Genomic DNA, 13,876 nt, shown 5'->3' with positions numbered 1-13,876 from the left:
GCTCACTGCAAGCTCCGCCCCCCAGGTTCCCGTCATTCTCCTGCCTCAGTCTCCCGAGTAGCTGGGACTATAGGCACCCGCCACCAGGCCCGGCTAATTTTTTGTATTTTTAGTAGAGATGGAGTTTCACCATGTTAGCCAGGATGTTCTCCATCTCCTGACCTCGTGATCTACCCGCCTTTGCCTCCCAAAGTGCTGGGATTACAGGGGTGAGCCACCACACCCAACCAAGAATATTAGTTTTAAAACCAGGACAGTCCCAGGCAAACTGGGATGAGATGGCACTGCAGACACTAGGTGTATTGATCGCCCTTAGAGTGGAACTACTGGCAACTTTGCCAGATTAAAAGCACTTTAATGGTTTATTTGTAGATACCTTACATTTACATTTATATATGCAAATATTGATTAAATGGTCAACCCATAGCATATTTATTCCAATTATTTAAAATATTTTTCTAAATATTTTTAAATATTTTGAAGTTTTTAAAAATATTCTAAATATTTAAAATATTCTTACTGTCTATATGTGATTTACTTTTACCTTTTTTTATATAGCTAAGTCAAGGTTACAAAATGCCACTTTTTTTCTACATTGGCTTATTAATAACATGTGAGACTTTGTCTATTTATTCATTTATGTTGTCTATATTTATTAAGCAGATACTGTCCTTCACATAAAGCACTAAGGCAACCGTATTGCTTTATGTTACTAGCACTAAAGATACTAGCACTAAACTACGATCATTAGACTAAAGATACAATTATTAATAAGATTATGACTACTTCAGAAAATCTTTGCACTTACTGGATTTTTGGCAGTAATTTAGGTTCCATTCTCAGTTTTATAAATGCCCAAGCATTTCTATAACTGCTGTCTGGTTGGTATCTCATTGTCTTTGATAATTCCTGTTCTATTATTCCCTGGAATTAAAGTATGTGACAAATGCTTCATCCAATTGACTCACTGTTGGTAGTCAATTCCCTGTGACTGTTTTGCTAGTTGTTCCCATATTGTGTAAGCCGCAAATCCTTTTCATTAACTTTATGAGAGAAGTATTTGTTTACAATTGCTGATACGGTTTAGATATTTTTCCTCTCCAAATCTCATGTTGAAATGTGATTCACAATGTTGGAGATAGGGCCTAGTGGGAGGTGTTTGGGTCGTGGGCGCAGATGCCTTGTGAATGGCTCGGTGTGCTCCCCGCGGTACTGAATCCCCTATGCAAGATCTGCTTGTTAAAAAGAACCTGTGACCTCCCCCATGGCTCTCTTGCTCCCTCTCTCACCATATGACATACCTGCTCCCTCTTTGTCTTTCACCATGAGTGAAAGCTTCCCGAGGCCCTCACCAGAAGCAGATGCTGGTGTCATGCTTCTTGTACAGTATGCAGAACCATGAGTCACATAAATTTCTTTACTTTAAAAATTACGCAGCCACAGGTATTCCTTTATAGCCACACAATGTGAACTAATACAATTGTCAAATTGTAGGAAGGATTGTAGCAAGGATTAAGCCCCTAATAGTAGCGAGTTGAATGCAGTGCCACTGTGGGCCAAGGCAGAAACAGACCACAAGCTTCACCTTGAAGTTTAGCCTAAGAATCGGCCATGTGCTTACTCTAGGTTGATAAGCTGAGTCATCAGAAAGGGACTCTGGAAGACTTATTTTCGAGGCGGTGATAGATCCTCAGATATGCCTGGGAGCTGCAGCTCTCAACACCAGTTTAGCACCAGAAGTTGGTGGCTGTGTGAAGAAATCCATCACCTAAAATGGTCCTGACATACAGCAGGTGGTCAATAAGATTCTGGTGAATAGATCCTGCCTTGTTGTAGTTAGTGTCTCAAATGGAGAAGCAGGAACCATTTCCCTGTACTCCGTATTCTGTATTTTGTGATTCAGTACTGAGTTAAACATTATTTTTAAAGATTTTACTCTGCGGTGGCTCAAGCCTGTAATCCCAGCACTTTGGGAGGCCGAGACGGGCAGATCACGAGGTCAGGAGATCGAGACCCTCCTGGCTAATACAGTGAAACCCCGTCTCTACTAAAAATACAAAAACTAGCCGGGCGAGGTGGCGGGCGCCTGTAGTCCCAGCTACTCGGGAGGCTGAGGCAGGAGAATGGCGTAAACCCGGGAGGCGGAGCTTGCAGTGAGCTGAGATCCGGCCACGGCACTCCAGCCTGGGCGACAGAGCGAGACTCCGCCTCAAAAAAAAAAAAAAAAAAAAAAAAAAAAAGATTTTACTCTTCATTTTTTCTAGTTCCTCTAACTGAACTTTTAAGTTCTTTAAAGGTTAATGGTACAATTTAAATTTCTTCATCTCTCTGCATGATATTGGTCAATGACAAGACTTTTGAAAAAATACGTTAAATTTTTAGTGACATGTAAGAATGCAAAACACTAATACCTTTTGACTGATAGACTAATTGAATCCTTAGACATGACAGGAGTTTGAAAGGCAGAATATGTGAATTAATGTAATTTTAAATTAATTTTCCTCTGCATCTTAAGGGATCCTTATACTAAAGCCCTGATAAAGTAAGGTTTCAAAATGGTGATTGATGGTGTAGGGTAAGAATTTAATGGATTTAAGTAGTTGCTTACCTGGAATATGCTTATTTGTTCATTGTCTGCTTTATTTGGACAGGGCATCAATAGATCGATTAACGGTAGAAAAATATACCCATAAAAAATACCCCTACGTGAAACATAGCCCACATTGCCTCCTAGGGACTTTAACATAAGAGGAAATTATCTGGTAATTTGTAGAGTGATGCTCTAACAATGAGCCTTACTTATTTGAAATATAGAAAAACTGGATTTATGAAAATCTCAATAAGAAAAAGCAATCAGAAAACATTCATTGCTGTAATAAGAGACAAAGCCACTCCAGGTGCACCTATCTCAACAGCCTGTTAACTGGGCCCTCTGAGGAAGGCACAGAAGACACAGCAAGACTGCAAGCTCCATTTTTTTCCGATAACAGATCCTTAGAAATTCGAAGATTCTAACAGATGGACCTAGGTGTGGAAAGAAGCTGGGGTTCAAAAGCAAGTTTGACTGTGGCTTTACCTTGAAAATATTTTCTTTTTTAGATAACTTACCAATGATAAAAAAGTATTGTGGAATGGTAGCTAGTCTATAATCATAGCCTAGTTCCCACCATATAAATCAGTGCACTTCTAACTAAGACAGAATCAGTTAAAATCAACCCAGACTTACATTGTTTTGTTTTGTTTGTTTTCCTTCTTTCTCTACCCATCTTTACGTTTGCTCCTCTTCTTTGTTTTCCAGGCTTTTGCAAACCCAAAGAATGACTAAGAATGTTGGCACTGATTAATATAATTGCATACAATTTCCTAGTGAGAATCCCAGATCACTCTCATCACTTAAGTGCTTATTTATGGAATGTTGGATGTCAGAAAATGGCCCTTTTATAACTGGCATTCTGAAAGAAGCACAATGTTCTCTTAACTAAAATTACAACAGTTAATACCTGCAGTGAAGATGAATTTATACATGCAAACATCCATTTATCCTTTTCTTTTTGCAGAACAAATTTCCCCCTAGAAACGAGAAAATTTTTATGACCCAATATTTTAAGAAAGAGGTTAAGATTATATGTTCTGCTTATCTAAAACAACATCCATCTTCTGGTTTAACTGCAGCAGAATCTGTTGCTGGCAATCTTGAAATACATGTCTATCACACTAGTGATTTTCTTTTAGGTAAGATGGTTATTTAAGTGAGCATTAGGTGAAGCCAAGGATTTTTTTAAATGGCTTGAGACAGGAAAGGTCTGTTTCATCATGTGGTCTACTTTATCCTCATTTTTAATAGGGAAAATAAAACAGAAAATGAAGATTTGTTCATCCATTTCCAGGTAGTAAATTTCCAAAAGTAGATATTTATCAGTTGTGTATTAGTAACCTGAAATTTAAGAGGAGGATTTTTGTTGCAGCATCAGTGATTAACATTTTAGACACATTAAAAGTGCATTTACTGGCTTGCTTCTTATTTTAAAAATAACCCCCATTACAAAATTTATTCTTTTGTACCAACATATTATTAATTTCATGTCCATTCTTTTTATTCTTAGTTGGTTACAAGTCTGTCTTCTACCCCTACAAGGCAATAATCACCTTGAGATCTGAAACTATAACCTACTCATTTCTATATGTATAAAAATCTGTCTGGGAGCTTATTTTATGTGTATTCAATAAATAATTGTTGTGTATATTCTGAGTTCTGCCTACTCTGTTGTCATTTCTACTGGCATAATTTTGGTAGTTTCCACAAAATAAAATTTTATAAGAATTTTGCAGCTTTTGACCTAGCATTAAACTATGTCAGATAAAGAAGTTACAAAGGAACTTGGCATTCAAAATCAAAAAGCTTTGAATAGGACAATCTGGTGAGCCAGTCCATGTTTTGTAAATTGCGTATCAGCATATCTTGGTGGGATACATGAAATATAATTTTAAAAAGAAGTAAGACTAGGAAATGATGAAATGTATCCTATTATTTCAAGAATCCTTTTTGTTTCAGTTATATAGAGATAGAGATACACAGATATATAGATAAACACATATACATATATGTGTTTGTGTGTGTGTTTAGTGTGTAAAATTGGGTCACAATGTAAAATGTAGTTTGTTGTCAAAAAATTTTTTAAATCATTGAGCTTTGAATATTTGAATGTTTCTAATAATTCTGAGCTTCAAATTTTCCATCTGCAAAATGGGCTTAAAAATAATTATTTTGGGCCTGGTGCGGTGGCTCACACCTGCACCAAATCCCAGCACTTTGGGAGGCCGAGGCGGGCGGATCAGGAGATCAGGAGATAGAGACCATCCCGGCTAACATGGTGAAACCCCGTCTCTACTAAAAATACAAAAAATTAGCTGAGCATTGTGGCGGGTACCTGTAGTTCCAGTTACTCTGGAGGCTGAGGCAGGAGAATGGCGTGAACCCGGGAGGCGGAGCTTGCAGTGAGCAGAGACCCTGGGTCACTGCACTCCAACCTGGGTGACAGAGCGAGACTCCATCTCAAAAAAAAAAAAAAAAAATTGATTATTTTTAAGTTTATTCTGAGGATTAAGGGCACTAATATGCAAAGTACCTTGCATGGTGCCTGATTTACGTAGAAGACAAGCAAACGATGTAGCCTTTTACCAAAACTAATCCATTTAAAATTTAATTGATTAGGACCTTTTTAAGTATACACAGAATTACATCAAGACTTTAATGAAACTAATTTTTCAAATACTTTTCTATTTGAAAGACAATGATTTTTAAAAGTTAATCAATAAGGGCATTGCTTAATTAATTCATTTTGTTTAATGATTTTTCTTTGAGGTCATTGCTTTTCAGTTCAGTATAGATCTTCCTAATTTATTCATTCATTCACTCAAATAATATTTTTAGGATTTGGAATATGGCCAAAGAAACATGAAATTTTTAGGAGAATCCAAATTTGTCCTATGAGAAACAGTTAAAAGAATCTGGTGAAAACCTACTGAATCCTAAAAATGAATATGTGGGCTGATACTCATTTCATATATTAAAAAGCTTATCTCATGCCAGAAAAATTAAATGTGGTCTTGGCAGAAGGAAGAATGAAGACTGACTTCTTGGAAGTTATGGGACAATAGATTTCAGCTCAAAATAAGAAGCAAATAATTATACGTGAGATTTGTCTCAAAACATTATAGCTACCTCAGAAGGGGTGTTCCTCTAAGAAGGTAGGGTGGGTATGGTCAGATTTGGTATCATGTAAACTGTCTTTTATCTTAAAGATTCTGTGGCTAACTTTAATGGGTCAGAGACCCTGAGGAGTCCCGTGTGATATATGCAAATAAGACTTTTTTTGCCTAAATGAACCTTAAAATTGAGTTCAGAAGAAGATGCTGAGGATTTTGCATATTTTTGTCTGTGAGAGAATCTATGAATTTATCAGGTCAATTTACATTTATTCATAAGCATTTTGCTTATCCCTGACTTTACTCTGAATGTCTTTGTTAATTACACTTGTCTTGAGTGCTTAATTACAAACAAAAGTAAGAAGGAAATCTGTCCATTTGATCATTTTTAGTAGTTCTACTGGGTGTAAAACTTTGTGCAAATGTAGACCAGATTGGGAAATGTAAGCATGGGAACACCTATAGAGAAGAAAAATGGGAGGTGAACTGATGTTGGCTGGAAGGGAAGAGGTGACTCTCTTTAGAAAGGGTGATTAGTATTACCAAGAAGCAAAACAAAAGGAAGTATATGGGGATTATAAGGGAGAGTTATTTTTTTCTGTATCCTTTGGGAATGTTTTGTGTGGCTTTACATCTTGTTGGGAAAATAGAATAACTTAAAGGATATCCTAGATCATAATGAGGTTTTAGTGCTTGAAAAGTGACCCCCACCCAGGAAAAAAAAATTCATAGGTGAGGAATCTCAGTTGTAAAGTAGGTGAACTAATTTGTCTAAGTAATTAAGTGTAATCAAAGCATACACTTCTTGATTTTGAATCCACTGTTGTTCTACCAGTCTTGATAAATTATTGTCCTGAAACATTTCCCCTGCATCTGATGGCCTCAGGAAACTGAAACTTTTCTCTCAGGTACTTTAGCCATAGGTTGTAATTAAGTCTAGGGTTTTCCATTTCCCACTGTCAGTTGTAATAAAGACTAGCATTGTCAGAATGGATAATTCTGAATGAGGCCTTAGAGATCTTCTCATTCAAAAGTTTTCAAATGTTATTTTAACAGTGAACACATTTGTTCAAACAATATTGATGCAGCAGATTGTATAAAGCAGATTTTTACTTTAAAAAAGAGAGAGAGAGATGATCTAGTTGCAATGAGTATTAGAGAACCTGCACCACTGCCTGTCCCTACCTCTCACTCCCACCACTGTACAACTTGACTCCCAAGAAGTACCATAATTTCTTTTTTTAAAAAAAATCTAATTTATTGCCTTTGTTTTACAGTGAGAGTTTCTTTGAATGCAGGGTAAATAGAAAATTAATGTAGCATCCTTGGAGATAAATCCACTTTCTCAAATATGGCAAAAATAGTCTTTAGCTGTGGATTGCAGGGTGACTGCAGGGCATCCAGGGGAAGGGAAGGTGTAAATATATGAGGAAATTGGTCTTTATGCTGCCCCAAACAGACATATGTAAGTATTAGTTAACATCACAGTGTAATTGAACCACCATTTCTAATACCTTTCCCAAAGAAAACAAAACCTGTGAAAATGGGCTTATTTCTCTCAATATAAGGAATTGTTAGTGCCGATATGAAATAGTTTTATGTGGATGCCTTGTAAGGTCTGCAGCCATAGCATTTTTCCAGGGAATTCTGCAAAATAGTAATGATTTGAATGAGCCACCTGTAATCTGATAGGATAGTGTCTCTAAAGGAAGAGGCTGGTTTTCTTTTTCATGGATTATCTGGAAATCAGCTGGAGCCTCCAGAGCCTTCCCAGGATGTCTTTCAGTGATCTCTGGACAAGGGAAATGGAAGAGGGACCAAGACCAAGGAATCAGGACTGAGGTAGTTACCCATCTGAGAACGTAGTCCCAAGGCCAGGTTTAGTTGCTACTGATGTTTTTTAATGATTACATTGCCAGTGAGCTCTTACTGTATAATTTCCGGGTACCTGAGCCTCCCTCAAGGTGGTGACATATTTATAACGTGCTTTAATGCTCTTTTCGTCCTGAATCCATGACAGAATGTGTAATTTCCTTGTCCGAAGACTCATCTTTCCCACTTACCATCCTAGAGCATAAGGGCAACTCTCCCTCAGGGAGAAAGTAAGTCTGCGTGCCAGTGGTGCCGATGACCAGCACATTTTTCTTCAAATCGATGGAACATTGATGTCTCCGGAGCATATCTAGGCCTAGAAGCATATCCATGGGTTGATCTTCAAGTATGGAGAAAGAGCACTGTAAGAAATCACCTTCAATTTGAATCTGAGCTAGATGAACACGGCCAATAATTCTCTGTGTGCCCACTCCTTTAGCAACCCCAGCCCACCGTCGGTCCACCAGCCTCATGATGTTACATCGCTGGGCACAAGCCTGGCTCATAATGGTCATCTGGGCGCCAGAGTCAACAAAAGCCTTCAAAGGATGCCCATTCACTTTGCAGTTAATGTAGAGCATCGTCACTTGTCCGAAACTCTCGGGGGCCTCTTCTATAGCTATATTCATGTTTTCTTCAATGTTCTGCTGCCGGATTTCCTCTTCTATTTTGGCCTGAGCTTCCCGGTCCAGTGGGTCGGCCATGTAGAGACGAAGCTTCTCTTGCTCTCTCAAGGCCTTTTCCCTTTGCTGCGCCATCAGCACCTGAGAAAAGGTCTCAAGGCTTCCGCTGAGCAGGGCTTCCGCCAAGGCGGGGTTGCGTTCCTTGAGCAGCGACAGATCGTGCGGGTTGGAGAGCAGCATGCTGCGGATCAGGCCGGGGCTGCCCAGACCTTGCGGGCCGACCACCGTCTCTCCGGAGGCCAGGCCGTGTGACCGCTGGGCAGCGGGTGTGCGTTGCTGCTGCTGCCCTGGGTGCTGCGGGCGGGAGCTGGACGTCCCGGGCACCGCAATGCCGCTGAAGTCAATACGAGGCTGGTTCGGGGCATGCCCTGGAGCCCGGGGTCCCACATTGTCCTTCTGCAGTAAAACCACGACATCGCCATCTTTGAGGCCGTAGGAGCCCAGGGAACAGTGGTCCTCGATGAGGAGTCGCTCCATGTAGATGATCTGGATCTCTTCGGCGGGGACTCTGGACTCCGCCTCGCAGAGGACCTTGAAGTTTCGGAGCTCAAAGTCTGGCTGATCTGGAGGGAGAAGGTGACCTCGGAGAGGTCCCTCCGCACGCAGTACACGGTGATCAGCATGGCAAGGGCCCGGGCGGGCCAGGCGGGCAGAGGGCGTGGGCGGCTCACTGGCGGGCTGGGGCGGGCCTGCGTCGTTGGCGCCGCTGCTCCTCACGACTCCGTAGGTCGGGACCCCTGGGGCTCATTCACCTCTCAGAGAGGCGCGGACACTCATCTGTCTGGGGGTTGCCTCCCAGCCTCAGTGCCTGCCCTGTGGCCAGGTGGAGCCTTGAGGTAGCACGCTGTGTTCCAAAGTCCATTTGTAAGTGCGCTGTTTGGAACCTAGAATGCCTACTCCCATGGAAACGCAAAGGCTCAAAGCTGTCAGGTTTCAAGGCCAGCCCTTCGGAGCCTATTTAACACATGAGATGAAAGAAATGACTTCAACACTTTTTTTTTTTTTTTTTTTGAGACAGGGTCTTATCCTGTCACCCAGGCTGGCGTGCAGTGGCATGATCACAGCTCACTGTAGCCTCGACCTCGTGGGCTCAAGCAGTCCTCCTCTCTCAGCCTCCTGAAAAGCTGGAACTACAGGCACAGTCTACCATGCCGGGTTAATTGTTGTATTTTTTTTTTTAATAGAGACGGGGTCTCACTATGTTGCTGGGGCTGTGTTTTTTTGTTTGTTTGTTTTTTAATAGACACGGGGTCTCACTATGTTGCCCGGGCTGGCCTCCAACTCCTGGGCTCAAGCAGTCCACCACACTTCGGCCTCCCAAGGTGTGAGCCAGCGTGCCTGGTTTTTCAACACTTTCTAAACAGCATATTATCATTCGTTTTGTTCATATGCTTTGTTGTATTCTTTGTACTTTTATTTTTTCCCCAAACAGTAAGGATTCATTTCTTACATGGCAAGTACCATTGTATGTGCATAGTAGGAAAGTCAGACTTGGAGCCTGCCCTTGAGGAGCTCACATTTCTGGAAATCGATAGACAGGTGAATGGGTAATCCCAATACTAAAGGCAAAACCTTTTACAAGGACATTTTCAGGGTACTTACTGCCTTCAGTATCACCAACAGAACAGAGGATGTTTTCCTAAGGAGGAGACAAGCTGGATGTTGAAGGATGAGCATCTTTCAGGTGAAAAGTGGTCTCACTCCAAAGGAAAGCCATTTCGTGTTACAAAAGCAAGAATTTATGGCAAGGGCTGTTATTTCTAGAGAAAGATGAGACATTTTATGCAGTAAAAAAATGTCCATGACTTTGAGTACCAGGATATGAAGCTGGAAAAAAATTAGTTGGAGCCAATTTATGAAGTCGTATGTGAATCTAAGGAGTTTAAATATTAAATATTATCAATTAACAATAATTCCCCCTCCAAAAAAGAAAGAAAAAAGAAGTAAGGAATGAAAGGAAAGGGAAAAGATTTGAAGCAGGTATTTGTGATTTTTTTTTTTAATTGACTTAAGGAAGAGGCTTCTTGCAACACATGGATGACATAATGTGGCAGGAGGGCCAGGTAGGAGGCTTTTCCGGTGGTACAAAGAGGGAGCTGTTGCTAGAGTGTGGAAATGTCAGGAGGACTGAAGCCAGAGCAGTAGAGAAGAAACATGTTTGTTGAGTAAAATGGACAGAATGTTTATGCATACCCCTTGGAGGTGGGGAGTATAAAAGAAATGGAGTGTGTGGATAGCACAGAGCATCTCTAAAATGGAATATAGGGTAGATGGGTCATTGCCTTGAAGGGAGTGAATGAATGAGATGAACCTTTGAGGCGACCCACTTTACATCAGTTCTGTAGGAAAATGCATTCAGGATGCCACTCTAGAGGCCAATATGCCTCTCTCTGAAACTTGGGCACAGCCACCTTCCCCCTACTCTCCCCCACCCCAACTTACACACACACACATACACTGGAGGCTGTCATGGTAAGGGTGAAAAGTCCTTCAAGGCAAATGATGATTGGGTAGAAATCCTTGCATGCCAGTTATTTTCCTCTATGTTTAATAAAGTGTTTTATGGCCAGGCGTGGTAGCTTCCACCTGTAATCCCAGCACTTTGGGAGGCCGAGGCGGGTGGATCACGAGGTCAGGAGATCGAGACCATCCTGGCTAACATGGTGAAACCCTGTCTCTCCTAAAAATCCAAAAAATTAGCTGGGAGTGGTGGCAGGCGCCTGTAGTCCCAGCTACTCTGGAGGCTGAGGCAGGAGAATGGCATGAACCTGGGAGGTGGAGATTGCAGTGAGCCGAGATTGTGCCACTGGCATCCAGCCTGGGCGACAGAGCGAGACTCCGCCTCAAAAAAAAAAGTGTATTGCACGTACAGAGCTCATGGTTCCCTGGCTTGGTTCTCTCAGGTGTACCTACTTATGAATCAAGATAGTCAATATCCTCTGCCTAGTCCCCCACTTCTTTAAAGTGTTGTTAGAAGGCCTTCACCTTTACACCATTATACCATTATGGAGAGAAGTTCACATCAGCCTAAAGAATTATTTTCTCATGTGTTTGTCTCCGATGGAAGACTATGTCTCACTCACTGCTCCAGTTATCATAATGTTTCCATACTCATATTTGCTTATATTAAAAACGTTGACTGAACACCCAGTGTATGTGAAGCATGTGCTAAGTTCTAGGGAAACAGACACGAATAATGTTAAATATAGGCTGTATTCTTAAAGGAGCTCACAGTCTAACTTATGGCATATGCACACACACAAATTGAGGGGTAAAAAAATCACACAGTAGGAACCATGATACCTCAGGAGAAATTAACAATATCTGGAGAAGATGTGAAGAAGCTGGTGAGGGATGTTGGGCAGAGAAGACTTCCTGAAAGAGCTGAGTTTAGAAAGATGACAAGGAGTCAGCCTTGCAGGGTGGGCCAGAGTGGAGATGCAAAGGCTGAGAAGGAAGATGACCTGACTTAGAGCTTTCAATTGGAAAGACAGTGTTTCATGATATGAGGATTTTTTCTTTTTAATTTTAAGAGAAAAAAAATCTAACATTGTAATTTTCACCATTTTTACAGATGAATGACCCTAACACATGGTTCTTTGTACCCTGACAACTTTATCAGAGATTACTAGTGGTTTCTCCTGAGTTTGGAAACAATTATCATGTGAGATGTCACATGCAAACTACTCTGCTAAAGAACAGATTGAGAAACCAGTAAGACTTAAATTCAGTGTTCCTTTATCTTTTTTTCCCCAAATAGCTTTGTACAATTTGTTCTTAAAACCATAGCGAGGGGGATTATACTGGGACTTTTGTTTTTTTAATAGCAGATGAAATTATTTTTGTAGGATAAGCTTCCTTTTGTTTTTCATAAAGCAAAAATTGTGAGTTCACATAAAAAGAAACAACATTTTTTTTCTATACCATTGCCTTCATACTGAACATACTTAAATTCTATGTGATATGTTTTATTATCTCACTGTAATTTTTTACTTTGGGTGGCCTTTTACACTTATGTGTTTTTCAGCATTTAACCTTTTACTGAGAACAGACACTGGAAAGCAAAAAGCTTCAAGGTCTGACCAATGAGCTGTCATCATTCCATAGGTCACAGGATGTCAGGGTTGGCAGGGATCCTTTGGATTCCGTAGTTCAGCCACCCATCCAGCCCTAAATCTGTTGCAAAACAGCCTGGAATCTGTAAAGATAAACACAGTCCCCTGTGTTTAATACTTCTGTGTAGACATGATTTGATTCTTTCATTTTACTCAGCATGATTTGTGATTTAAATATGTGTGTATAATTCTCCCAACTCAAAACTTTAAATGAAAATGTCTTCTGACTGTATAATGAACTTGGAGATATTGGAAATATATGTATATATAAAAATATAATGTGTATATATATATGTATATATATATGCACGTACACACGCGCACACCTAAACATAAACTGCTGTTATACCATAAATCCCTATCCTATAGTCTGTTGAGAAACGGGTTATCTGAATTATTGAGGTGTGTAAATCTAAGTAACCGAGGTTATCAGAACTTTTCTTGAGAAATTCTTTGTGAAGTATATTCCCTTACTTTTATCCCTTAGTAAGTACAATAAGGACATAATTAAATCTTTTTTGATAAGTAAGATTACTGCAGAGTCTTCAGGCTACCACTCAGAAATCAATTCTGATTGTGTGGCCTAAATGCCCAGAAAACAGAAGAGATGGTACTGATTTCATACTAACCAAGTAAATAACCCCAAAGTTATTGTTTAGAATAAATCCACAATACCTTTTGTAATTTGCCTCTTTCTAAAAACTTAATGCAGCAAAAAAGAAAAAAAAAAGAAATCCAGATAACCGATGGTTTCAGTTATGATAGTTGATATTTAAACTACTATCTCTTGCTATACTAAGCAGAATAATTGTCTTTTTAGTGAAAAATAATAGAATACCTACATAAATGTCACTATGTAACATATACAGTAATTAAACCATGCTAAATAAATACATTTGCTTGCTACACTGGGATTTCTTCCTTTAAGTATGTACCTGGTATTACCTTTAATGTGTAATCAAGACTCATTAAGAGAGTTAAATCATAACTTGGAATTTTCAGTGCAATTTAGAAAAGATGGAGAATTTTAAAAGCTGTACCCTTAGGTTAAATAACTAATTTGTTCATAATTGTTTTATTTGCTTTACAGTAATACAATAAATTGTGCCAGAGCAGTCATGAATGAATGACATGTATTTCTTCAGATATTTATTTATTTATTTATTCATTATTTTTATTGTTGTTGTATATATCTGTGTTTATTTCTTTTTAATTTATTTTAAGTTACAGGGTACATGTGCAGGATGTGCAGGTTTGTTACATGGGTAAACATGTGCCATGGTGGTTTGCCACACCTATCAACACATCACCTAGGTTTTAAGCCCAGCATGCATTAACTATTTTTGCTCATGCTCTCCCTTGCCCATGCCTTCCCTGACAGACCCTAGTGAGTGCTGTTTCCCCTCCCTGTGTCCATGTGTTCTCATTGTTCATCTCCCACTTATAATTGAGAACATGAGGAGTTTTGCTTTCTGTTCCTGTATCAGTTTGCTGAGGATA

General features: G+C 39.7%; 2 protein-coding genes across 3 annotated transcripts in view; one reads left to right on the top strand and one right to left on the bottom strand.

The window, feature by feature from the left end:
* The window catches only part of PDGFD (platelet derived growth factor D), a 254,037-nt gene that overhangs the window by 115,330 nt on the left and 124,831 nt on the right, over nt 1-13,876 (top strand). The gene's annotated exons all lie outside the window — the stretch shown is intronic.
* DDI1 (DNA damage inducible 1 homolog 1) lies at nt 6,952-8,884 on the bottom strand. Its single transcript, XM_033204476.1, is given in 2 exon segments — nt 6,952-8,818; nt 8,821-8,884. Coding segments are annotated over 2 exon segments (1,188 nt in total). The 3' UTR covers nt 6,952-7,694.

This window comes from Trachypithecus francoisi, unplaced genomic scaffold, assembly GCF_009764315.1.
Source record: "Trachypithecus francoisi isolate TF-2019V2 unplaced genomic scaffold, Tfra_2.0 Lachesis_group8, whole genome shotgun sequence".
In the NCBI taxonomy this organism is placed as follows: Eukaryota; Metazoa; Chordata; class Mammalia; order Primates; family Cercopithecidae; genus Trachypithecus; species Trachypithecus francoisi.
This window is presented reverse-complemented; position numbering and strand designations above follow the sequence as displayed.